We start from the raw sequence: 27,036 nt of genomic DNA on the forward strand, positions 1-27,036 counted from the left end.
CTCTCACTGAGAGGTTGACATGATTACTTAAAACTCCAGTCCCTTTTTAAGGGAACATACCCATTATAGGACTATCCAAATATTCTGACACTTCTCTGCCACCTCCTATAGTGCTGAAAAGCAAAGAATGACTAGTGGATAGGGGAAGTGGGAGGGATATTTAAGCCTTTGGCTGGGGTGTCTTTGCCTCCTCCTGGTGACAAGGTGTTGTATTTCCCAACAGTAAGGAATAAAATCGTGGACTCTCCCTGCCTTATGGAAGGAAATGTATTTTATAGATGCTGCTCATTTACAGATTTTGCACTTAATTAATCATGCCAAAAACAATTCCATGTGTAAGACTTTATTTCAAATGGAGGAAGGAGATGAGATCGATTCATGTACTTTTCAAGGCACTGAAATTAATTGAAGAGGGTAGTTTTTGATGTATTGATTTTATGTTTATAATAAAAAGACCAACATAATATTTTTGTATTAAAATTAAACTTTATTTATACATTCTGTAAAGAAACCATCAGCATTAGTAAAATTGTTTATCTAGTAGAATGCACATTTTGCAAAGTAAGCAGTGCAAATTAAATATTGGATAGAATTTAAACAGGACCACATACATTTGACTTCTTGTTTCAAGTTAAAATGTAAACAAATAGTTGCATATTTTCTCATTTACAACTGTACTTGGCCAGTTTATAGATTTTCCAGTCAGATTTATTACTTGCATAAAGTATGTATAACAGATTCAGAGTTGACATTGTTGATGTATTCAAAGTCGCCATACATTAGCAATAGTCACAATATACTTTTAAAGGTTCTGTGCTACATCATGTAAAATATACTGCTAACACAATCAAGCTATTATTGGAGGTTTATTTTAAAATAGTTTTTTTTCAGGCAAGGATTTATTCATTCATTTTAAAGTTGTGCAGCAGTTTTCTAACCATAACTAATAATAAAAAAAAAAAAAAAAACTAAAAAAGGTGTGAATTTTCCTGATCTCATGTGGCATATATTAATCACAAATGTCACAGTAAAAAATAATCATCTCAAGTTAACATTAAATTGTTAAACATTCATATAATCTCTCACCCCCCCCCCCCCTTTTCTAAAGCTATAAATATCAAGGCTGATTAAAAACAAAAAAAGTTATTGTTCCAGTTCATTAGCAGTAAACATTTTATTTGAGGCACATGTAGAATATATTCTGCATATATATTTCTTGTATAATATAATCAGGCAGGTTATTTCACTTTTAAATACCTCATAGAAAATCCAGTACGTAGACCATAAAGTGCACTTAGTTTAAGGCAAATGTTTTCATGAAAAAAAATTAAATTGCGATTATATATATATATATATATATATATATATATATATATATATATATATATATATATATATATATATATAAAAACACATTCATAACATTCAGCCTTATAGTTGCCTGAAATTTTGGGAAAGAGAATACAAATTCAACTAAATCCAGCTTTGTTTCTAGAATCAAGCATTCGTTGAACAAAAAATAAAGCATAAACTTCTAAAACAGAAGCTAATAATGAAACACACAGTATAACAGAGATTCACTTGAGATTAATTTTGAAGGTATTTTCTTAGTAGTTATTGCAAGATTTGTCATAGTTACATCCTGTGCTTCGATTGTTTGCATCATTCCATAGAATATTCATTCACAGATGAGGAATGTCAGCCTACTGGCTAGACTAACGATTTACTGAGATTATCTTCCTGTAAACCGTCAAAATGGATCCATCACAGCACAATCTTAAAGGAACTAAAATATAAATAAATATATTAAATCATCATAATTACTAATGCAGCAAATATTTTAGAAATAGACAATTCTGGGAATGTCTGTTTAAACAGTCTTTCTATAGCCCATATAAGTTTACATTTGGTTCCTTTTTTTTTTTATTATACATTAAAAAAAAAAAAAAAAAAAAAAGTGTGGCTGTATCCTCAATCATGTCACTATATCAACCCAAGCCATGATTTTATCATTACAGGGAGTGCAGAATTATTAGGCAAGTTGTATTTTTGAGGATGAATTTTATTATTGAACAACCACCATGTTCTCAATGAACCCAAAAACTCATTAATATCAAAGCTGAATATTTTTGGAAGTAGTTTTTAGTTTGTTTTTAGTTTTAGCTATATTAGGGGGATATCTGTGTGTGCAGGTGACTTACTGTGCATAATTATTAGGCAACTTAACAAAAAACAAATATATACCCATTTCAATTATTTATTTTTACCAGTGAAACCAATATAACATCTCAACATTCACAAATATAAATTTCTGACATTCAAAAATAAAACAAAAACAAATCAGTGACCAATATAGCCACATTTCTTTGCAAGGACACTCAAAAGCCTGCCATCCATGGATTCTGTCAGTGTTTTGATCTGTTCACCATCAACATTGCGTGCAGCAGCAACCACAGCCTCCCAGACACTGTTCAGAGAGGTGTACTGTTTTCCCTCCTTGTAAATCTCACATTTGATGATGGACCACAGGTTCTCAATGGGGTTCAGATCAGGTGAACAAGGAGGCCATGTCATTAGATTTTCTTCTTTTATACCCTTTCTTGCCAGCCACGCTGTGGAGTACTTGGACGCGTGTGATGGAGCATTGTCCTGCATGAAAATCATGTTTTTCTTGAAGGATGCAGACTTCTTCCTGTACCACTGCTTGAAGAAGGTGTCTTCCAGAAACTGGCAGTAGGACTGGGAGTTGAGCTTGACTCCATCCTCAACCCGAAAAGGCCCCACAAGCTCATCTTTGATGATACCAGCCCAAACCAGTACTCCACCTCCACCTTGCTGGCGTCTGAGTCGGACTGGAGCTCTCTGCCCATTACCAATCCAGCCACGGGCCCATCCATCTGGCCCATCAAGACTCACTCTCATTTCATCAGTCCATAAAACCTTAGAAAAATCAGTCTTGAGATATTTCTTGGCCCAGTCTTGACGTTTCAGCTTGTGTGTCTTGTTCAGTGGTGGTCGTCTTTCAGCCTTTCTTACCTTGGCCATGTCTCTGAGTATTGCACACCTTGTGCTTTTGGGCACTCCAGTGATGTTGCAGCTCTGAAATATGGCCAAACTGGTGGCAAGGGGCATCTTGGCAGCTGCACGCTTGACTTTTCTCAGTTCATGGGCAGTTATTTTGCGCCTTGGTTTTTCCACACGCTTCTTGCGACCCTGTTGACTATTTTGAATGAAACGCTTGATTGTTCGATGATCACGCTTCAGAAGCTTTGCAATTTTAAGAGTGCTGCATCCCTCTGCAAGATATCTCACTATTTTTGACTTTTCTGAGCCTGTCAAGTCCTTCTTTTGACCCATTTTGCCAAAGGAAAGGAAGTTGCCTAATAATTATGCACACCTGATATAGGGTGTTGATGTCATTAGACCACACCCCTTCTCATTACAGAGATGCACATCACCTAATATGCTTAATTGGTAGTAGGCTTTCGAGCCTATACAGCTTGGAGTAAGACAACATGCATAAAGAGGATGATGTGGTCAAAATACTCATTTGCCTAATAATTCTGCACTGCCTGTATGATCAACATATATAAAGAACATATGCCACATCTCTATGAAGTATACGATTACAAAGTAATTTTGACAAAAACCCAAGTGATAAAAAGTCACTATGACTACCCATTCCGTGAAGGTCAATTTGGGGCATAATAACCACAAAGATGAGATTAATAAAATATTTAGCAAGTTAAAAGATCACAAACATTTAAAATTAAACTTTTATGGTTCAGGAGCATGCAGTTTTAATAGACTTTTTAATTTATTTATATTATCAAATTCACTGTTCTCTTGCCATCCTTTGCTGAAAATTATACATAGTTAGGCTGGGGAGCAGTGCGGACTACAAACATATACCTCTTGTAACTGGCTCGCCAGATGTATTCAGCTAGCTTCCAGTAGGGCAGTGTAGTGCTGCAATGGAGTGGAACCCTTTGCATGGTTTAAACACATAGGAGGCAATCACAATCCTTTAGTCAAGCAATTTAAAAAAAAAAACCCCGCTTTAAAGTCTATTTTGATTTTTGTAGACAAATAAGTTTATATATTCTTCTAAAGGATTGTGATTGACCCCATAGTTGGAACACTATTACTTGCACATAACATTCACATATTCTTTTCAAACTTTTATGCCCCTTTTTATACTTCCAGCATTATTTTTTATTGGTTTTGGCTCATGCAACCTTTTGAAATCTTGAGTTCATCATTTGTTTTATGAACACATCAAAACTAGGGGGCGCTAAAGAGCTGCATTGCTAGCCATTAGCTTTAAGCCACTATTATGCAATTGGTGTTTGGGCAGCTTTATAAAAGATAGAAAATATATAATACAATTACCTGACAAAGTCAGGAGATCTGGAAATAACATGCTGAAATTCTGAGTGATTGATGGTGCCATCCTTATCGATATCAGACTCCTCCAAAATCTGTGATAAAAAAAAAAAAAGTTATAGAAACAGTAATAAACATCTGAAAAAAACATACAACATTCATTGTAAGCATTAGCACTGCAGTAAAAAAAGAGAAATAACTGACAATATAACCATTACTGAATTAATCAAGGGCTCCTTACATTTGCAATAAGCTGCCTCATTTCACTGCTGCTAAGTTTGGTGCCATCCTCTTCTCCTGTTAAATGGTTCACCAACTGCTCCAAATCCGCTTCATTCAAGGCACCGTCGCCATCAAAATCTGAAAAGTCATATGGTTAGCTTTCTGCTGTTAATATGCGTAGGGTTCTGTTATTATTATTATTATTTTTTTTAAACCTGAAAGATTTGCTGGTAAAGACAGATCCCAAACGGAGTTATACCACTGGCACAAGGAGCAACATAAAAGGATCATATCGCTGCCTAGGATGCACCACATGCAATGGTTTGATTAACACCATATCTTTCCACCACCCACATACCAACCAAAAATTTGTCAGACATTCTATAACATGTACCACTACCCATGTAGTGTACTTGTTGTTTTGACCATGTTCCAGTTTCTATGTGGGAAAAACGTCTGGAACTTTAAGGGAACGTATGGCCAATCATAGGCACGCCATCAGAACGGCACTACAACAGGGAGATTCGGATCAACCCGTAGCAAGGCACTGTGCCAGGGAAGGACACCCCATCTCCTCTATCAGATACATCCTTATAGATCATGTTCCCATCTTGGAGAGCGGGGGAGATCGAAACAAAATGCTGTTGATGCGGAAGGTGCAATGGATTTACTGTTTGGGTACAATATACCCTGGTGGATTGAATACAGCCCCAGACTTTAAAGGTATTCCTATAGTTCCGATAAACGTGATACATACTTGGGGTGCATCCCTGGGTTGCTGTGACTCTGTTTAGGTGCTGAGTGTGTAGAGATCCCACTTGGTGTCACCGCTCACTCTATGCCCACAGCACGGAGTTGGATGTTTAGGATACCAGTAGATCTACATTGGTGGACTATACTATACTAGTGGGGACCCACTATACATTTTCAGTGAAATGTAGTTATATGTTATATCCTTCAGGAACATTGCCTGAGGGTATTAAGATGTGCATTGTATGCTTACAGAGTATTGTTTGATGATGCTTGTATAGTATGAATTGATCCTTGTGAGATGAATAGTATTGACTAATAATACCTGTGGCACATTATTGTGACCAATTTATGTTGGGTATTACATCACAGGCTCTAGCTGTGGTACACTATTCTTTATATATGTATTTTGTTTAGTCTAGCTAATAGGTTTTTGATCCAAGGCTAGTCAGACCAGCTAGGTCACCACATTTGGGATATGATTTTTATTTTATATCCTAATGCTTATAATGCAGGATACTAATTGTGCTACACATCGATACGATATAGTCTTCAAGAATTTTTTTATTTCTTTTATTTTTTTGTATTCTGTTAGGAGATATACACAGGGCAACATGAGCTGGGACTAATTCTAATATATACTATGTATCTCTTATGCTAAATATGATATTACATATAGTTCAGAGTCTCTGTCCGGTGTCGCTATTCTCTCTATGTATTAGGTCAGTATAGACAGACACTCACTTGTATATAGTTTATATTCACGTAGGATCACTGCATCAGGAGGAGGCAAAGACACCACCCAGCCTAAGGCTTAAATACCTTTTCCACTTCCCCTAGTCATTCTGCCGAGGGAACAAGGAACAGTAGGAGAAATATCAGGGTATAAAAGGTGCCAGAAAGAAAAGAAAAAAAAAACACATAAATTTCCTTATACAGAAGGAAATGAAATTATCTAGTAAGCATAAATTTATGTTTTCCTTCTTAATATAAGGAGAGTCCACGGCTTCATTCCTTACTGTTGGGAAACTTATACCCAAGCTCTATAGGACACTGAATGATATTAGGAGGTACAAAAAAAAAAAAAAAAAAAAAATCCTAATCCGAGGGCACCACAGCCTACAAAACCCTTTCTCCCGAAGGCTGCTTCAGCTGAAGCAAAAACATCAAACATGTAGAATTTAGAACAAGTGTGTAAGGAGGACCAGGTAGCCGCCTTACAAAACTGATCCATAGATGCCTCGCTCTTAAAGGCCCAAGAGGAAGCCCACTGCTCTAGTAGAATGAGCCGTAATTCTGAGTAGGTCTATGTCCCGCTGTTTCATAAGCTAAGCGGATAAGACTCCTCAAACAAAAAGATAAGGAAGTCGAAGAGACCTTCTGACCCTTCCGCTTCCCAAAAAATGCCACAAACAAGAAAGAAGTTTTTCTAAAGTCCTTAGTAGCTCGAAAAAAATAAAAAAACGTTAAGGCACGAACCACGTCCAAATCATGAAGTAAACGTTCCTTCGAAGGAGGAGGATTAGGACACAAAGAAGGGACCACAATCTCTTGATTGATGTTGCGGTCTGACAAAACTTTAGGGAGAAACCCTAACTTAGTACGTAGGACAGCCTTATCCGAATGGAACACCAGATAAAGAGGCTCACATTGCAAAACGGCAATCTCAGATACTCTGCACGCCGAAGCAGTAGAAAGAGTTTTCCAGGACAACTTAATATCAATTTCATGCATAGTCCGTTGTAAAACTTTAAGAACCAGATTCAGACTCCAAAGGGGGAGCTGAAGATCTGATCACAGGTCTGATCCTAATCAGAGACTTAACAAAAGACTGAACATCTGGAAGCTCAGAGAGACAAGGCCAAAATCTGTCCCCTCAGGGAACTGGCCGAGAGACTCTTCTCCAGACCATCCTGGAGAAACAGAATCCTGGCAACCTTAACCTTATGCCAAGGAAAACCACGCTCTTCACACCAGAATAAGCAGGTTCTCCACACGTTATGATAGATGTGACGAGTAACCGGCTTATGAGCTTGGATGAGAGTGTCAACAACTCGCTCAGAAAATCCTCTCTTGGCTAAGACTAAGCGTTCAATCTCCACGCAGTCAGCCTCAGAGAATCTAGATTTTGATGAACAAAAACAGAATTTATGCTTACCTGATAAATTACTTTCTCTTGCGGTGTATGCAGTCCACGGATTCATCCTTTACTTGTGGGATATTCTCATTCCCTACAGGAAGTGGCAAAGAGAGCACACAGCAAAGCTGTCCATATAGCTCTCCCTCTAGCTCCACCCCCAGTCATTCGACCAAAGGTTAGGAAGAAAAAGGAGAAACCATAGGGTGCAGTGGTGACTGTAGTTTAAACAAAAAATGTTTTACCCGACTTGAAAGCCAGGGCGGGCCGTGGACTGGATACACCGCAAGAGAAAGTAATTTATCAGGTGCACATAAATTCTGTTTTCTCTTGCAAGGTGTATCCAGTCCACGGATTCATCCTTTACTTGTGGGATACCAATACCAAAGTAGGACACGGATGAAGGGAGGGAACAAGACAGGTACCACTGCTTGCAAAACCTCTCTCCCAAAAATAGCCTCCGAAGAAGCAAAAGTATCGAATTTGTAAAATTTGGCAAAAGTATGCAGTGAAGACCAAGTCGCTGCCTTACAAATCTGTTCAACAGAATTTTTGAAAGCCCATGTGGAAGCCACTGCCCTGGTAGAATGAGCAGTAATTCTTTCAGGAGGCTGCTGGCCAGCAGTCTCATAGGCCAAACGGATGATGTTTTTCAGCCAAAAGGAAAGAGAGGTAGCAGTCACTTTCTGACCTCTCCTCTTACCAGAATAGATAACAAACAAGGAAGAGGTTTGTCTGAAATCCTTAGTTGCTTGTAAATAGAACTTTAAAGCACGAACTACATCAAGATTGTGTAATAGACGTTCCTTATTCGAAGATGGATTAGGACACAGAGAAGGAACAACTATTTCCTGGTTAATATTCTTGTTAGAAACAACTTTAGGAAGAAAACCAGGCTTGGTACGCAAAACTACCTTATCTGCGTGGAACACCAGGTAAGGAGAATCACACTGTAAGGCAGATAATTCTGAAACTCTTCGAACAGAAGAGATAGCTATTAAAAACAAAACTTTCCAAGATAACAACTTAAGGTTTATGGAATGTAAAGGTTCAAACGGAACCCCTTGAAGAACTGAAAGAACTAGATTCAAACTCCATGGCGAAGCCACAGTTTTATAGACAGGCTTGATTCTGGCTAAAGCCTGAGCAAACGCTTGAACATCTGGTACCTCTGCCAGACGCTTGTGTAACAGGATAGACAAAGCAGATTTGTCCTTTTAAGGAACTAGCTGACAATCCTTTCTCCAATCCTTCTTGGAGAAAAGACAATATCCTGGGAATCCTAACCTTACTCCATGAGTAACCCTTGGATTCACACCAACAAAGATATTTTCGCCATATCTTAAGGTAGATTTTCCTGGTGACAGGCTTTCTAGCCTGAATCAGAGTATCTATAACTGACTCAGAGAACCCACGCTTTGATAGAATTAAGCGTTCAATCTCCAAGCAGTCAGACGTAGAGAAACTAAATTTGGATGCTTGAAAGGACCCTGTATCAGAAGATCCTGCCTCATTGGCAATGTCCATGGTGGGACAGATGACATGTCCACTAGGTCTGCATACCAAGTCCTGCGTCGCCACGCAGGTGCTATCAGAACCACCGAAGCCTTCTCCTGCTTGATTCTGGCAACCAGACGCGGGAGGAGAGGAAAGGGTGGAAAAACATAAGCCAGATTAAAGGACCAAGGCGCTGCTAGAGCATCTATTAATACCGCCTTGGGATCCCGGGACCTGGACCCGTAGAGAGGAAGGTTGGTGTTCCGACGGGATGCCATCAGATCCACTTCTGGAGTGCCCCATAGCTGAGTCAGCTGGGCAAATACCTCCGGGTGGAGTTCCCACTCCCCCGAGTGAAAAGTCTGACGACTTAGAAAATCCGCCTCCCAGTTGTCTACTCCTGGGATGTGATTTGCTGAGAGATGACAGGAGTGATCCTCAGCCCACCTGAATATTTTGGTTACTTCCGTCATCGCTAGGTAACTCTTTGTTCCCCCCTGATGACTGACGTAAGCTACAGTCGTGATGTTGTCCGACTGAAATCTGATGAATTTGGCCGCAGCTAGTTGAGGCCATACCTGAAAAGCGTTGAATATCGCCCTCAGTTCCAGAATGTTTATCGGGAGAAGAGTTTCTTCCCGAGACCATAAGCCCTGAACTTTCAGGGAGTCCCAGACCGCACCCCAGCCTAACAGACTGGCGTCGGTCGTTACAATGATCCACTCTGGCCTGCGGAAACATATTCCCTGAGACAACCACCAGAGAAGAGAATCTCTGGTCTCCTGGTCCAACTGAATTTGAGGAGACAAATCTACATAATCCTCATTCCACTGTTTGAGCATGCATAGTTGCAGTGGTCTGAGGTGTATCCGAGCAAAAGGGACTATTGTCCATTGCCGCTACCATTAGTCCGATTGTCTCCATGCACTGAGCCACAGATGGCCGAGGAATGGAATAAAGAGCTCGGCAAGTAGTTAAGAGTTTTAGCTTTCTGACCTCCGTCAGAAATATTTTCATTTCTACCGAGTCTATCAGGGTTCCTAGGAATGGAACTGTTGTGAGGGGGGAGAGCGAACTCTTTTTGATGTTCACCTTGCACCCGTGAGACCCCAGAAAGGCCAATACAATCTCCATGTGAGACTTTGTTCTTTGGAAAGTTGACGCCTGAATTAAGATGTTTTCTAGGTAAGGCGCCACTGCTATGCCCCGCGGTCTTAGAACCGCCAGGAGGGACCCTAGCACCTTTAGGAATTTTTTTAGAATCTTGAGATCCAGGATTGGTCTGAAAAGTTCCTTCTTTTTTGGGAACCACAAACAGGTTTGAGTAAAACCCCAGTCCTTGTTCTGCAATTGGAACTTTGTGGATCACTCCCATTGTATGTAGATCTTCTACACACACCTCTCTTTGTCTGATCTGTAGACAGACGAAAAATGTGGAACCTTCCCCTTGGAGGAGAGTCCTTGAATTCTAGAAGGTATCCCTGGGCTACAATCTCTAATGCCCAAGGATCATGTACATCTCTTGCCCAGGCCTGAGCTAAGAGAGAGAGTCTGCCCCCTACTAGACCCGGTCCCGGATCGGGGGCTACCCCTTCATGCTGTCTTGGTGGCAGCTGCAGGAGTTTTGGCCTGTTTACCCTTATTCCAGCCCTGGTAAGGTTTCCAGGTTGCCCTGGGCTGTGAAGCGTCACCCTCTTGCTTTGCAGCGGGAGAGGATGAAGCGGGCCGTTCCTGAAATTTAGAAAGGAACGAAAATTAGCTTTATTCTTTGTCTTAAAGGGCTTGTCCTGAGGGAGAGCATGGCCTTTTCCCCCGGTGATATCTGAAATCTCTTTCAATTCAGGCCCAAAGAGGGTCTTTCCTTTGAAAGGAATGTTCAAAAGCTTGGATTTAGACGACACATCGGCTGACCAGGACTTTAGCCATAGCGCCAAAATGGCGAAACCTGAATTTTTCGCCGCTAACTTAGCTATTTGGAAAGCGGCGTCAGTGATAAAAGAAATAGCTAGCTTTAGAGCCTTAATTCTATCCATAATTTCCTCATATGAGGTCTCCGTCTGGAGCGAGTCTTCCAGCGCCTCAAACCAGAAAGCCGCTGCAGTAGTTACAGCAATAATGCAGGCAATAGGTTGGAGAAGAAAACCTTGTTGAACAAAAATTTTCTTAAGTAAACCCTCTAACTTTTTATCCATAGGGTCTTTAAAAGCACAACTGTCTTCAATTGGTATGGTTGTGCGTTTAGCAAATTTAGAAACAGCCCCCTCCACCTTAGGGACCGTCTGCCACGAGTCCTGCACAGGGTCAGGTATGGGGAACATTTTCTTAAAAACAGGAGGGGGAACAAAGGGAATACCTGGTCTATCCCACTCCCTAGTAACGATATCCGCAATCCTCTTAGGGACCGGAAATGTATCCGTGTAAACAGGGACCTCTAGGTACTTGTCCATTTTACACAATTTCTCTGGGATCACCAAAGGGTCGCAGTCATCCAGAGTAGCTAATACCTCCCTAAGCAAAACGCAGAGGTGTTCTAGTTTAAATTTAAAAGCCAATGTACCTGAATTTGTCTGAGGAGGAACCCTTCCTGAATCAGAGACTTCTCCCTCAGACATAAAATCCCTCGCTCCCACTTCAGAGCGTTGTGAGGGAATATCGGATACGGCTACCAAAGCGGCAGAATGCTCATAATCTGTTCTTAAAACGGAGCTATCACGCTTTGCAGGTAACACAGGCAGTTTAGATAAGAAGGCTGTAAGAGAATTATCCATGACTGCCGCTAAGTCTTGTAATGTAAAAGAGTTAGACGCACTAGAGGTACTAGGCGTCGCTTGCGCGGGCGTAACTGGTTGTGACACTTGGGGAGAGGCACATGGGCTACCCTCGTTACCTTCAGTCTGAGAATCATCTTGGGCCACATTCGTAAGTGCAACAATAAGATCTTTAAAGTGTATAGACATATCAGTACAAGTGGGATACATTCTGAGAGGGGGTTCCACCATGGCTTCTAAACACATTGAACAAGGATTTTCCTTAGTGTCAGACATGTTTAACAGACTAGTAATATACACAAGCAGGCTTGGAAATCACTTTAATCAAATAAAAAACACAATTTGAAAAAAAAGACACGTTACTGTGCCTTTAAGAGATAAAAAGAGCACACAATTTTACAAAACAGTGAAAAATGCATCAATCTTTCTGAAATTTTCACAGTATGTAGCTAAAGCCTTAATAAGATTGCACCCCAAGTTTCAAAACGATTAACCCCTTAATCCCCAAACCGGAGCAGCCTAAAGCCAACACCCAGTTAAATGACTACAGCACCTTGCCACAGCCTTGCTGTGGCCCTACCTGCCCTTAGGGATCAGATTTGGGGGTATATAGCTTCTTTTAGGCCCTCAAACATCAGCAGGACCCTCCATGTGAAAAAGCATGAACTTCTCTGCAATTCTAAGTGCGCATCTGAGGCGCAAAATTAGGCCCCTCCCACTCTACTCCGGAGCTGTGAGGACTAGTAAATCACTCCTAAGTGACTAAAAAAACAGCCATGTGGTAATAACCCCAGAAAGAGCCCAAAAGGGCTTTCAAAGTGTCTTGCAAAACGATTTTTCCTTAGCCAAACAATCGATTGCCCTGAATAAGTGTCAACCAGTATATTAGCCCTATTATGTAAGCATTCAATTCCTTACTAAGTCTGTGAACATAGCTTACCCTCCCCTCATGGGGATATTGTCAGTCTCTTCTAGAATTATCTTAGTCTTGTCTAGAAATAAAATGACTGAACATACCTTATTGCAGATCACCCTGCAAACTGTTCCCCCCAACTGAAGTTTTCTGGTACTCCTCAGTCCTGTGTGGGAACAGAAGTGGATTTTAGTTACAACATGCTAAAATCATTTTCCTCTCAGCAGAAATCTTCATCACTTTTCTGCTAGAGTAAATAGTACAAACCAGTACCATTTAAAATAAACTTTTGATTGAAGATAATAAAACTACAATTCTAACACCACATTCACTTTAAGCACTAGGGTCGCTCTCGGGAGTGTAGAGCCGGCAAAGAGAATGACTGGGGGGTGGAGCTAGAGGGGGAGCTATATGGACAGCTTTGCTGTGTGCTCTTTGCCACTTCCTGTAGGGAATGAGAATATCCCACAAGTAAAGGATGAATCCGTGGAAAGGATACACCTTGCAAGAGAAAAACAGAATTTATGTTTACCTGATAAATTACTTTCTCCAACGGTGTGTCCGGTCCACGGCGTCATCCTTACTTGTGGGATATTCTCTTCCCCAACAGGAAATGGCAAAGAGCCCAGCAAAGCTGGTCACATGATCCCTCCTAGGCTCCGCCTTCCCCAGTCATTCGACCGACGTAAAGGAGGAATATTTGCATAGGAGAAATCATATGATACCGTGGTGACTGTAGTTAAAGAAAATAAATTATCAGACCTGATTAAAAAACCAGGGCGGGCCGTGGACCGGACACACCGTTGGAGAAAGTAATTTATCAGGTAAACATAAATTCTGTTTTCTCCAACATAGGTGTGTCCGGTCCACGGCGTCATCCTTACTTGTGGGAACCAATACCAAAGCTTTAGGACACGGATGATGGGAGGGAGCAAATCAGGTCACCTAGATGGAAGGCACCACGGTTTGCAAAACCTTTCTCCCAAAAATAGCCTCAGAAGAAGCAAAAGTATCAAATTTGTAAAATTTGGTAAAAGTGTGCAGTGAAGACCAAGTCGCTGCCTTACATATCTGATCAACAGAAGCCTCGTTCTTAAAGGCCCATGTGGAAGCCACGGCCCTAGTGGAATGAGCTGTGATTCTTTCAGGAGGCTGCCGTCCGGCAGTCTCATAAGCCAATCTGATGATGCTTTTAAGCCCAAAAGATAGAGAGGTAGAAGTTGCTTTTTGACCTCTCCTTTTACCAGAATAAACAACAAACAAGGAAGATGTTTGTCTGAAATCCTTTGTAGCATCTAAATAGAATTTTAGAGCACGGACAACGTCCAAATTGTGTAACAAACGTTCCTTCTATGAAACTGGATTCGGACACAAAGAAGGTACAACTATCTCCTGGTTAATATTTTTGTTGGAAACAACCTTCGGAAGAAAACCAGGCTCAGTACGTAAAAACCACCTTATCTGCATGGACCAGATAGGGCGGAGAACACTGCAGAGCAGATAACTCAGAAACTCTTCTAGCGGAAGAAATTGCAACCTAAAACAAAACTTTCCAAGATAATTACTTAATATCTACGGAATGTAAGGGTTCAAACGGAACCCCTTGAAGAACTGAAAGAACTAGATTAAGACTCCAGGGAAGAGTCAAAGGTCTGTAAACAGGCTTGATTCTAACCAGAGCCTGAACAAACGCTTAAACGTCTGGCACAGCTGCCAGCCTTTTGTGAAGTAAAACAGATAAAAGCAGAGATCTGTCCCTTCAGAGAACTCGCAGAAAATCCTTTCTCCAAACCTTCTTGTAGAAAGGAAAGAATCTTAGGAATTTTTATCTTGTTCCATGGGAATCCTTTAGATTCACACCAACAGATATATTTTTTCCATATATTATGGTAAATTTTTCTAGTTACAGGCTTTCTAGCCTGAATAAGAGTATCTATTACAGAATCTGAAAACCCACGCTTTGATAAAATCAAGCGTTCAAACTCCAAGCAGTCAGTTGGAGGAAAACCAGATTCGGATGTTCGAATGGACCCTGAATAAGAAGGTCCTGTCTCAAAGGTAGCTTCCATGGTGGAGCCGATGACACATTCACCAGGTCTGCATACCAAGTCCTGCGTGGCCACACAGGAACTATAAAGGTCACCGAAGCCCTCTCCAGATTGATCCTGGCTACCAGCCTGGGAATGAGAGGAAACGGTGGGAATACATAAGCTAGGTTGAAGATCCAAGGTGCTACTATTGTATCCAATAGAGTCGCCTTGGGATCCCTGGATTTGGACCCGTAACAAGGGACCATGAAGTTCTGACGAGAGGCCATCAGAACCATGTCTGGAATGCCCCATAATTGAGTTATTTGGGCAAAGATTTCCAGATGGAGTTCCCACTCCCCCGGATGCTCCTCCATCGCCAGGGAACTCCTTGTTACCCCCCTGATGGTTGATATATGTAACAGTCGTCATGATGTCTGATTGAAACCTTATGAATTTGGCCTTTGCTAGTCAAGGCCAAGCCTTGAGAGCATTGAATATCGCTCTCAGTTCCATTATGTTTATCGGGAGAAGAGAGTCTTCCCGAAACCATAGACCCTGAGTTTTCAGGGGTTCCCAGACCGCGCCCCAGCCCACCAGACTGGCGTCGGTCGTGACAATGACCTATTCTGGTCTGCGGAAGCTCATTCCCTGTGACAGGTTGTCAAGGGTCAGCCACCAACGGAGTGAATCTCTGGTTATTTGATCTACTTGTATCGTCGGAGACAAGTCTGTATAATCCCCATTCCACTGTCTGAGCATGCACAGGTGCAATGGTCTTAGATGAATTCGTGCAAAAGGAACTATGTCCATTGCCGCAACCATCAAACCTATTACTTCCATGGACTGCGCTATGGAAGGAAGAAGAACAGAATGAAGTACCTGACAAGAGCTTAGAAGTTTTGATTTTCTGGCCTCTGTCAGAAAAACCTTCATTTCTAAGGAAACTATTATTGTTCCCAAGAAGGGAACTCTTGTTGACGGGGACAGAGAACTTTTTTCTATGTTCACTTTCCACCTGTGAGATCTGAGAAAGGCTAGGACAATGTCCGTATGAGCCCTTGCTTTTGACAGAGACGACACTTGAATCAGGATGTCGTCCAAGTAAGGTACTACTGCAATGCCCCTTGGTCTTAGCACCGCTAGAAGGGACCCTAGTACCCTTGTGAAAATCCTTGGAGCAGTGGCTAATCCGAATGGAAGTGCCACAGGTAATGCTTGTCCAGAAAGGCGAACCTTAGGAACCGAAAATGTTCCTTGTGGATAGGAATACGTAGGTACGCATCCTTTAAGTCCACCGTGGTCATGAATTGACCTTCCTGGATGGTAGGAAGGATCGTTCGAATGGTTTCCATTTTGAATGATGAAACCCTTAGAAACTTGTTTAGAATCTTGAGATCTAAAATAGGTCTGAATGTTCCCTCTTTTTTGGGAATTATGAACAGGTTGGAGTAAAAACCCATCCCTTGTTCTCCTAATGGAACAGGATGAATCACTCCCATGCTTAACAGGTCTTCTACACAGTGTAAGAATGCCTGTTCGAAGATAATTGAGACCCGTGGAACCTTCCCCTTGGGGGTAGTTCCCTGAATTCCAGGAGATAACCTTGAGAAACTATTTCTAGCGCCCAAGGATCCTGAACATCTCTTGCCCCAGCCTGAGCAAAGAGAGAAAGTCTGCCCCCCACCAGATCCTTCCCAGATCGGGGGCCAACACTTCATGCTGTTTTGGTAGCAGTGGCAGGTGACTTGGCCTGCTTACCCTTGTTCCAGCCTTGCATCGGCCTCCAGGCTGGCTTGGTTTGAGAAGTATTACCCTCTTGCTTAGAGGGTGTAGAATTTGAGGCTGGTCCGTTTCTGCGAAAGGGACGAAAATTTGGCTTCTTTTTAGCCTTAAAAGACCTATCCAGAGGAAGGGCGTGGCCCTTTCCCCCAGTGATGTCTGAAATAATCTCTTTCAAGTCAGGGCCAAACAGTGTTTTACCCTTGAAAGGGATGTTAAGCAAAAGCGCTCTGCGCGCCACGATAGCAAACCCTGAATTATTCGCCGCTAATCTAGCTAATTGCAAAGCGGCATCTAAAATAAAAAAGAGTTAGCCAATTTAAGAGCTTGAACTCTGTCCAAAACCTCCTCGTACGAAGATTCTTTATTGAGCGACTTTTCTAGTTCTTCGAACCAGAAACACGCAGCTGTAGTGACAGGAACAATGCATGAAATTGGTTGTAGAAGGTAACCTTGCTGAACAAACATCTTTTTAAGCAAACCCTCTAACCTTTAATCCATAGGATCTTGAAAGCACAACTATCTTCTATAGGAATAGAAGTGCGTTTGTTTAGAGTAGAAACCGCCCCCTCGACCTTGGGGACTGTATGCTATAAGTCCTTTCTGGGGTCGACTATAGGAACTAATTTCTTAAATATAGGGGGAGGACAAAAGGTATGCCGGGCCTTTCCCACTCCTTATTTACTATGTCCGCCACCCGCTTGGGTATAGGAAAAACATTGGGGGGCACCGGAACCTCTAGGAACTTGTCCATCTTACCTAATTTCTCTGGAATGACCAAATTGTCACAATCATCCAGAGTAGATAATACCTCCTTAAGTAGTGCGTGGAGATGTTGAAATTTAAATTTAAAAGTTACAATATCAGGTTCTGCTTGTTGAGAAATTTTCCCTGAATCTGAAATTTCTCCCTCAGACAAAACCTCCCTCCTGGCCCCTTCAGATAGGTGTGAGGGTATGTCAGAACAGATATTATCAGCGTCCTCTTGCTCTTCAGTGTTTAAAACAGAGCAATCACGCTTTCTCTGATAAGTAGGCATTTTGGAAAAAATGCATGCAATAGAATTATCCATTACAGCCATTAATTGTTGTATGGTAATAAGTATTGGCGCACTAGATGTACTAGGGGCCTCTTGTGTGGGCAAAACTGGTGTAGACACAGAAGGGGATGATGCAGTACCATGCTTACTCCCCTCATTAGAGGAATCATCTTGGGCAATATATCTATGGCATTATTATCCCTACTTTGTTTGGACATTATGACACAAATATATCACATATATTTAAATGGGGAGACACATTGGCTTTCATACATATAGAACATCGTTATCTGATGGTTCAGACATGTTAAACAGGCTTAAACTTGTCAACAAAGCACAAAAAACGTTTTACAATAAAACCGTTACTGTCCCTTTAAATTTCAAACTGAACACACTTTATTACTGAATATGTGAAAAAGTATGAAGGAATTGTTCAAATTTCACCAAAATTTCACCACAGTAACTTAAAGCCTTAAAAGTATTGCACACCAAATTTGAAAGCTTTAACCCTTAAAATAACGGAACCGGAGCCGTTTTTACATTTAACCCCTATACAGTCCCAGGTATCTGCTTTGCTGAGACCCAACCAAGCCCAGAGGGGAATACGATACCAAATGATGCCTTCTATAAGCTTTTTCAGTGGTTCTTAGCTCCTCACACATGCATCTGCATGCCATGCTTTCCAAAAACAACTGCGCATTAGAGGCGCGAAAATGAGGCTCTGTCTATGACTAGAAAAGGCCCCCAGTGAAAAAGGTGTCCAATACAGTGCCTGCCGTTTTTATTAAAACAATCCCCAAGATTTAACAACTATTAAAAGTAATAATCTGCCAAATATACTTAGTAAAGTAATCGTTTTAGCCCAGAAAAATGTCTACCAGTTTTTTAAGCCCTAATGAAGCCCTTTATTCTTTTACTTAAACTAAGAAAATGGCTTACCGGTTCCCATAGGGAAAATGACAGCTTCCAGCATTACCGAGTCTTGTTAGAAATGTGTCATACCTCAAGCAGCAAAAGTCTGCTCACTGTTTCCCCCAACTGAAGTTAATTCCTCTCAACAGTCCTGTGTGGAAACAGCCATCGATTTTAGTAACGGTTGCTAAAATCATTTTCCTCTTACAAACAGAAATCTTCATCTCTTTCCTGTTTCAGAGTAAATAGTACATACCAGCACTATTTTAAAATAACAAACTCTTGATTGAAGAATAAAAACTACATTTAAACACCAAAAAACTCTAAGCCATCTCCGTGGAGATGTTGCCTGTACAACGGCAAAGAGAATGACTGGGGAAGGCGGAGCCTAGGAGGGATCATGTGACCAGCTTTGCTGGGCTCTTTGCCATTTCCTGTTGGGGAAGAGAATATCCCACAAGTAAGGATGACGCCGTGGACCGGACACACCTATGTTGGAGAAAGGACCTTAGAAGTCATGTCCGCAGACCAGGACTTCAGCCAGAGCGCCCGACGGGTCTGTACTGAGAAACCAGAGATTTTAGCATTCAGGCGAATAATCTGCATGTTTGCATCACAGATAAAAGAATTAGCAATTCTCAAAGCTTTAATTCTTTCTTGGATAACATCAAGGGGACCCTCCACCGCGATCAAATCCGCTAAGGATTCGCACCAGTAGGCCGCAGCTCCAGCAACCAAGGCAACAGCCGCTGCCGGTTGAAATAAATATACTGTATGCTGAAACATTTTCATCTTCTTATCCATCGGCTCTCTGAATGACGAGCTATCCTCAATAGGGATAGTAGTACGCTTAGCTAGCATGGAGATAACGCCATCCACCCGACAACTCCAGCTGAAAGTCCAGGACCGGGAATAATTTTTTAAAGGCAGACGAAGGGGAAAAGGGAAGATCCAATTCTATCCCACTCGTTTTCAATAAAATGTTTGTAATTTTTACAGGTAAAGGAAAAGTTAGCGGCGCTACCCTGTCCTCGTACACACTGTCTAATTTAGGGATCAAAGGTTCATCAGGCAACTTGGCCTCTGGAACCTCTAATGTCAACAGTACCTCCTTTAGAAGAAAACGTAAGTGTTCAATCTTAAATCTAAAGGCTGGCTCCTCCGCAGCCGGAGGCCTAGACGTAGCAAACTGAGTCTTCAGAGGGTGAAATTTCTGGATCAGAATGTGACCCATCCTGGGATACTTGAAAAGCAGACAAATCTAATTAATCACTGGATGTCCCCTGTTTAACCTTTCACTTGCACTTGGCAGGGCAAGGGAAAGCACCAAGGGCCTCAGACACCGCCGTCTTTAACTGCGCGTTAAAGTCCGATGGTAAAAGGCTCCCTCCAGACGGAGGATCAGGAGTGCTACGGGAAACTGCATGTGATAATGGAGATGAATGATGGGTATGCACCTCATGGGATGGCGAGTCCTCAGAGGTGGACAGCTCAGTAGTACTAAAGCAGGGGTGGGCAGACTTTTGTAAGGCAAGGGCTACCTCAAATTTTATTCCAAGTGACGTGGTCACCTAACTAAAAAAAAACCCACCATGATTCACCATCATTGGTCAGCTCATATGTAATTAATTTTGCAATCCATTCACCACACTTGAAGCAGCCTTCAGTCCCTCCCTTTCCTTTCATGCCTCCCTTTACTCCACATTACATCAATACTCAAAGTTTATACTTATCTAGGAATTACAGATGTCTTATTAAAAACATAATTTATGCTTACCTGATAAATTTATTTCTCTTGTAGTGTATCCAGTCCACGGATCATCCATTACTTGTGGGATATTCTCCTTCCCAACAGGAAGTTGCAAGAGGATCACCCACAGCAAAGCTGCTATATAGCTCCTCCCCTAACTGTCATATCCAGTCATTCGACCGAAAACAAACAGAGAAAGGAGAAACCATAGGGTGCAGTGGTGACTGTAGTTTAATTAAAATTTAGACCTGCCTTAAAAGGACAGGGCGGGCCGTGGACTGGATACACTACAAGAGAAAAAAATTTATCAGGTAAGCATAAATTATGTTTTCTCTTGTTAAGTGTATCCAGTCCACGGATCATCCATTACTTGTGGGATACCAATACCAAAGCTAAAGTACACGGATGATGGGAGGGACAAGGCAGGATTAAGCAGAAGGAACCACTGCCTGAAGAACCTTTCTCCCAAACACAGCCTCCGAAGAAGCAAAAGTATCAAATTTGTAAAATTTTGAAAAAGTGTGAAGCAAAGACCAAGTCGCAGCCTTGCAAATCTGTTCAACAGAGGCCTCATTTTTGAAGGCCCAGGTGGAAGCCACAGCTCTAGTAGAATGAGCTGTAATCCTTTCAGGGGGCTGCTGTCCAGCAGTCTCATAGGCTAGGCTTATTACACTCCGAAGCCAAAAGGAAAGAGAGGTTGCCGAAGCTTTTTGACCTCTCCTCTGTCCAGAGTAAACGACAAACAGGAAAGATGTTTGACGAAAATCCTTAGTAGCTTGTAAGTAAAACTTCAAGGCACGGACTACGTCTAGATTATGTAAACGTTCCTTCCTTGAAGAAGGATTAGGGCACAACGATGGAACAACAACAATCTCTTGATTGATATTCTTGTTAGAAACCACCTTACGTAAAAACCCAGGTTTGGTACGCAGAACTACCTTATCTGCATGAAAAATCAGATAGGGAGAATCACATTGAAACATAGATATTGACGGCAGATAAGAGCCATAGGCCCAGCAAGTCTGCCCGACCTTAAGTTCGTAGGATAGCCCTATGCTTGTCCCATGCATTTTTAAAGTCCCCCACAGTGTTTGTTGCTCGGAGAGTCTCTGAGCTATCTGTAAGGCAGATAGCTCAGAGACTCTCCGAGCCGAGGAAATAGCCATCAAAAACAGAACTTTCCAAGATAAAAGTTTAATATCAATGGAATGAAGGGGTTCAAACGGAACTCCTTGAAGAACCTTAAGAACCAAGTTTAAGCTCCACGGGGGAGCAACAGGTTTAAACACAGGCTTAAATCTAACCAAAGCCTGGCAAAATGCCTGGAACCTCTGCCAGACGCTTGTGCAAAAGAATAGACAGAGCAGAAATCTGTCCCTTTAAGGAACTAGCTGATAATCCTTTGTCCAAGCCCTCTTGGAGAAAAGACAATATTCTAGGAATCCTAACTTTACTCCATGAGTAAGTCTTGGATTCACACCAATAAAGATATTTACTCCATATCTTGTGGTAGATTTTCCTGGTAACAGGCTTTCGTGCCTGTATTAAAGTATCAATGACTGACTCGGAGAAGCCACGCTTTGATAGAATCAAGCGTTCAATCTCCATGCAGTCAGCCTCAGAAATTAGATTTGGATGATTGAAAGGACCTTGTATCAGAAGGTCCTGTCTTAGAGGCAGAGTCCATGGTGGAAAGGATGACATGTCCACTAGGTCTGCATACCAAGTCCTGCGTGGCCACGCAGGTGCTATCAGAATCACTGATGCTCTCTCCTGTTTGATTTTGGCAATCAGTCAAGGGAGCAGAGGAAACGGTGGAAACACATAAGCCAGGTTGAAGAACCAAGGCGCTGCTAGCGCATCTATCAGCGTCGCTTCTGGGTCCCTGGACCTGGATCCGTAACAAGGAAGCTTGGCGTTCTGGCGAGACGCCATGAGATCCAACTCTGGTTTGCCCCAATGATGAATCAACTGAGCAAACACCTCCGGATGGAGTTCCCACTCCCCCGGATGGAAAGTCTGACGACTTAGAAAATCCGCCTCCCAGTTCTCCACGCCTGGGATATGGATTGCTGACAGGTGGCAAGAGTGGTACTCTGCCCAGCGAATTATTTTTGAGACTTCTAACATCGCTAGGGAACTCCTGGTTCCCCCTTGATGGTTGATGTAAGCCACAGTCGTGATGTTGTCCGACTGAAATCTGTTGAACCTCAGTGTTGCTAACTGAGGCCAAGCCAGAAGAGCATTGAATATCGCTCTTAACTCCAGAATATTTATTGGAAGGAGTTTCTCCTCCTGAGTCCACGATCCCTGTGCCTTCAGGGAATTCCAGACTGCACCCCAACCTAGAAGGCTGGCATCTGTTACAATTGTCCAATCTGGCCTGCGAAAGGTCATACCCTTGGACAGGTGTACCCGAAACAACCACCAGAGAAGAGAATCTCTGGTCTCTTGATCCAGATTTAGCAGAGGGGACAAATCTGTGTAATCCCCATTCCACTGACTCAGCATGCATAATTGCAGCGGTCTGAGATGAAGGCGCGCAAATGGCACTATGTCCATTGCCGCTACCATTAAGCCGATTACCTCCATACACTGAGCTACCGAAGGGCGCGGAATGGAGAACACGGCAAGCATTTAGAAGTTTTGATAACCTGGACTCCGTCAGGTAAATTTTCATTTCTACAGAATCTATAAGAGTCCCTAAGAAGGAGAGACTCTTGTGAGTGGGGATAGAGAACTCTTTTCCTCGTTCACTTTCCACCCGTGCAACCTCAGAAATGCCAGAACTATCTCTGTATGAGACTTGGCAACTTGAAAGCTTGATGCCTGTATCAGGATGTCGTCTAGATACGGAGCCACCGCTATGCCTCGCGGTCTTAGAACCGCCAGAAGTGAGCCCAGAACCTTTGTAAAGATTCTCGGGGCTGTAGCCAACCCGAAGGGAAGAGCTACAAATTGGTAATGCCTGTCTAGAAAGGCAAACCTTAGAAACCGATGATGATCTTTGTGAATCAGTATGTGAAGGTAGGCATCCTTTAAGTCCACTGTGGTCATGTACTGACCTTCTTGGATCATGGGTAGGATGGTCCGAATAGTTTCCATTTTGAACGATGGAACTCTGAGGAATTTGTTTAAGATCTTTAGATCCAAAATTGGTCTGAAGGTTCCCTCTTTTTTGAGAACCACAAACAGATTTGAATAAAAACCCTGTCCTTGTTCCGTCCGCAGAACTGGATGGATCACTCCCATAACTAGGAGGTCTTGCACACAGTGTAGGAATGCCTCTTTCTTTATCTGATTTGCAGATAGCCTTGAAAGATGAAATCTCCCTTGTGGAGGGGAAGCTTTGAAGTCCAGAAGATATCCCTGAGATATGATCTCCAACGCCCAGGGATCCTGAACATCTCTTGCCCACGCCTGGGCGAAGAGAGAAAGTCTGCCCCCTACTAGATCCGTCGCCGGATAGGGGGCCGTTCCTTCATGCTGTGTTAGAGGCAGCAGCAGGCTTTCTGGCCTGCTTGCCTTTGTTCCTGGACTGGTTAGGTTTCCAGACCTGCTTAGATTGAGCAAAAGTTCCCTCTTGTTTTGAAGCGGAGGAAGCGGATGCTGCACCTGCCTTGAAATTTCGCAAGGCACAAAAATTAGACTGTTTGGCCTTTGCTTTGGCCCTGTCCTGAGGAAGGGTGTGACCCTTACCTCCAGTAATGTCAGCAATAATTTCCTTCAAACCAGGCCCGAATAAGGTCTGCCCCTTGAAAGGAATGTTGAGTAATTTAGACTTTGAAGTCACGTCAGCTGACCAGGATTTAAGCCATAGCGCCCTACGCGCTTGGATGGCGAATCCGGAATTCTTAGCCGTTAGTTTAGTTAAATGAACAATGGCATCAGAAACAAATGAGTTAGCTAGCTTAAGTGTTCTAAGCTTGTCAATAATTTCAGTCAATGGAGCTGTATGGATGGCCTCTTCCGGGGGCCTCAAACCAGAATGCCGCCGCGGCAGTGACAGGCGCAATGCATGCAAGGGGCTGTAAAATAAAACCTTGTTGAATAAACATTTTCTTAAGGTAACCCTCCAATTTTTTATCCATTGGATCTGAAAAAGCACAACTGTCCTCAACCGGGATAGTAGTACGCTTTGCTAAAGTAGAAACTGCTCCCTCCACCTTAGGGACCGTCTGCCATAAGTCCCGTGTAGTGGCGTCTATTGGAAACATTTTTCTAAATATAGGAGGTGGGGAAAAAGGCACCCCCGGTCTATCCCACTCCTTGCTAATAATTTCTGTAAGCCTTTTAGGTATAGGAAAAACATCAGTACACACCGGTACCGCATAGTATTTATCCAGCCTACACAATTTCTCTGGTACTGCAACTGTGTTACAGTCATTCAGAGCAGCTAATACCTCCCCAAGCAACACACGGAGGTTCTCAAGCTTAAATTTAAAATTAGAAATCTCTGAATCAGGTTTCCCCGAATCAGAGATGTCACCCACAGACTGAAGCTCTCCGTCCTCATGATCTGCATATTGTGACGCAGTATCAGACATGGCCCTTACCGCATCTGCGTGCTCTGTATTTCTCCTAACCCCAGAGCAATCGCGCTTGCCTCTTAATTCAGGCAACCTGGATAATACCTCTGACAGGGTATTATTCATGATTGCAGCCATGTCCTGCAAGGTAATCGCTATGGGCGTTCCTGATGTAATTGGCGCCATATTAGCGTGCATCCCGTGAGCGGGAGGCGAAGGGTCTGACACGTGGGGAGAGTTAGTCGGCATAACTTCCCCCTCGTCAGAATCTTCTGGTGATATTTCTTTTATAGTTAAAGACTGATCTTTACTGTTTAAGGTGAAATCAATACATTTAGTACACATTCTCCTATGGGGCTCCACCATGGCTTTCAAACATAATGAACAAGTAGTTTCCTCTATGTCAGACATGTTTAAACAGACTAGCAATGAGACTAACAAGCTTGGAAAACACTTTAAACAAGTTTACAAGCAATATAAAAAACGTTACTGCACCTTTAAGAAACACAAATTTTGTCAAAATTTGAAATAACAGTGAAAAAAGGCAGTTACACTAACAACATTTTTACAGTGTATGTAACAAGTTAGATCATTGCACCCACTTGCAAATGGATGATTAACCCCTTAATACCCAAAACTGAATAATAAAAGACAAAAACGTTCCCCCCCCCCCCCCCCAAACAGTCACAACAACTGCCACAGCTCTACTGTGGCTTTTTACCTCCCTCAAAAACGACTTTGAAGCCTTTTGAGCCCTTCATAGATGTCCTGGATCATGCAGGAAGAAGCTGAATGTGTCTGTCAGTATTTTTATCTGCACAGAAAAACACTAAAATAGGCCCTTCCCACTCATATTGCAACAGTGGAAAGCCTAAGGAAACTGTTACTAGGCAAAAATCAAACCAGCCATGTGGAAAAAAACTAGGCCCCAATAAGTTTAATCACCAAACATATATAAAAAACGATTAAACATGCCAGCAAACGTTTTAAAATACACTTTTATAAGAGTATGTATCTCTATTAATAAGCCTGATACCAGTCGCTATAACTGCATTTAAGGCTTTACTTACATTAGTTCGGTATCAGCAGCATTTTCTAGCAAATTCCATCCCTAGAAAAATATTAACTGCACATACCTTATTGCAGGAAAACCTGCACGCCATTCCCTCTCTGAAGTTACCTCACTCCTCAGAATATGTGAGAACAGCCATGGATCTTAGTTACTTCTGCTAAGATCATAGAAAACGCAGGCAGATTCTTCTTCTAAATACTGCCTGAGATAAACAGTACACTCCGGCACCATTTAAAAATAAACTTTTGATTGAAGAATAAACTAAGTATAAAACACCACACTCCTCTTACGACCTCCATCTTGGTTGAGGCAAGAGAATGACTGGATATGACAGTTAGGGGAGGAGCTATATAGCAGCTCTGCTGTGGGTGATCCTCTTGCAACTTCCTGTTGGGAAGGAGAATATCCCACAAGTAATGGATGATCCGTGGACTGGATACACTTAACAAGAGAAAAAAAATCTTAATCATTTTAGCACTGTGACACTTTACCCAAACTTGAGGAGAGGGCACAAAACTATTGCAAACATTGTGGTCTTTTATGATCACTTTGTACAGTGTCTAAGTCTCACCTACAATACCAGCAGTGAACAAGCAGCTAAACCGGGAGTGGGTGTGGACACGGACTTGGAATTCTGAGGAGTGTGTGGTCCGACAGTGTGAATCTGACAGAGCTGTATAGCAGAGTAACATTAGCAGATCCAACTTTACATAGAATCTGCTTATGTCCATCTGTTATACAGCACTGTCAGATTCAAGCACTTTCAGACCAATCCTCAGATTCTAAGTCAGTGTCCACGCCCACTGGCACCGTAACTCTTTGCCTACCAGAGCATAACTAATCGCTGCTATACAGCACTGTCAGATATAAGCACTGTCCGACCAAACACTCTGTCCTCAGATTCCAAGTCAGTGTCCAAGCCCACTCCCGCCATAACCCTTTGCCTTCCAGAGTTCTGTTTACAAGGGGTTACTAAGATCGTTCATGTTACTTTGATCACCTATGAACGCTGGAGTTTCCACTTCTGCATAGGCTCTGGGGTGATTGTGCCCTCCGGCAATACCCTTCTTACTCCTTTTGCCATAGCGTAGACCTCCTCTGGCCTCGAGCGGGCAGCCAATCAGAGCAGTAAAAAAAAATATACAAGAGACAAGCCCATAATTAAGGGGGGGGGGTCTGTTATCTGCCAATCGGAAACTTCTTGTCTCTGTCTATTGAGGAGGCACAATATAAGTCCTGCATGCTGATATGC

At 42.3% G+C, this 27,036-nt stretch overlaps 1 protein-coding gene across 1 annotated transcript in view; it reads right to left on the bottom strand.

Annotated features, from left to right (window-relative positions):
- Positions 1-466: 466 nt before the first annotated feature.
- CIB1 (calcium and integrin binding 1) overlaps positions 467-27,036 on the bottom strand; it is a 113,903-nt gene continuing 87,333 nt past the window's right edge. The window contains exons 5-7 of the mRNA XM_053717699.1: positions 4,628-4,746; positions 4,393-4,481; positions 467-1,786 (exon numbers count right to left, since the gene is read on the bottom strand). Of these exons, the coding sequence (XP_053573674.1) occupies positions 1,765-1,786; positions 4,393-4,481; positions 4,628-4,746 (230 nt within the window). The 3' untranslated portion in view covers positions 467-1,764. The remainder of the gene's footprint in view (positions 1,787-4,392; positions 4,482-4,627; positions 4,747-27,036) is intronic.

The sequence above is a fragment of the Bombina bombina genome, chromosome 6, assembly GCF_027579735.1.
Source record: "Bombina bombina isolate aBomBom1 chromosome 6, aBomBom1.pri, whole genome shotgun sequence".
Lineage (NCBI taxonomy): Eukaryota > Metazoa > Chordata > Amphibia > Anura > Bombinatoridae > Bombina > Bombina bombina.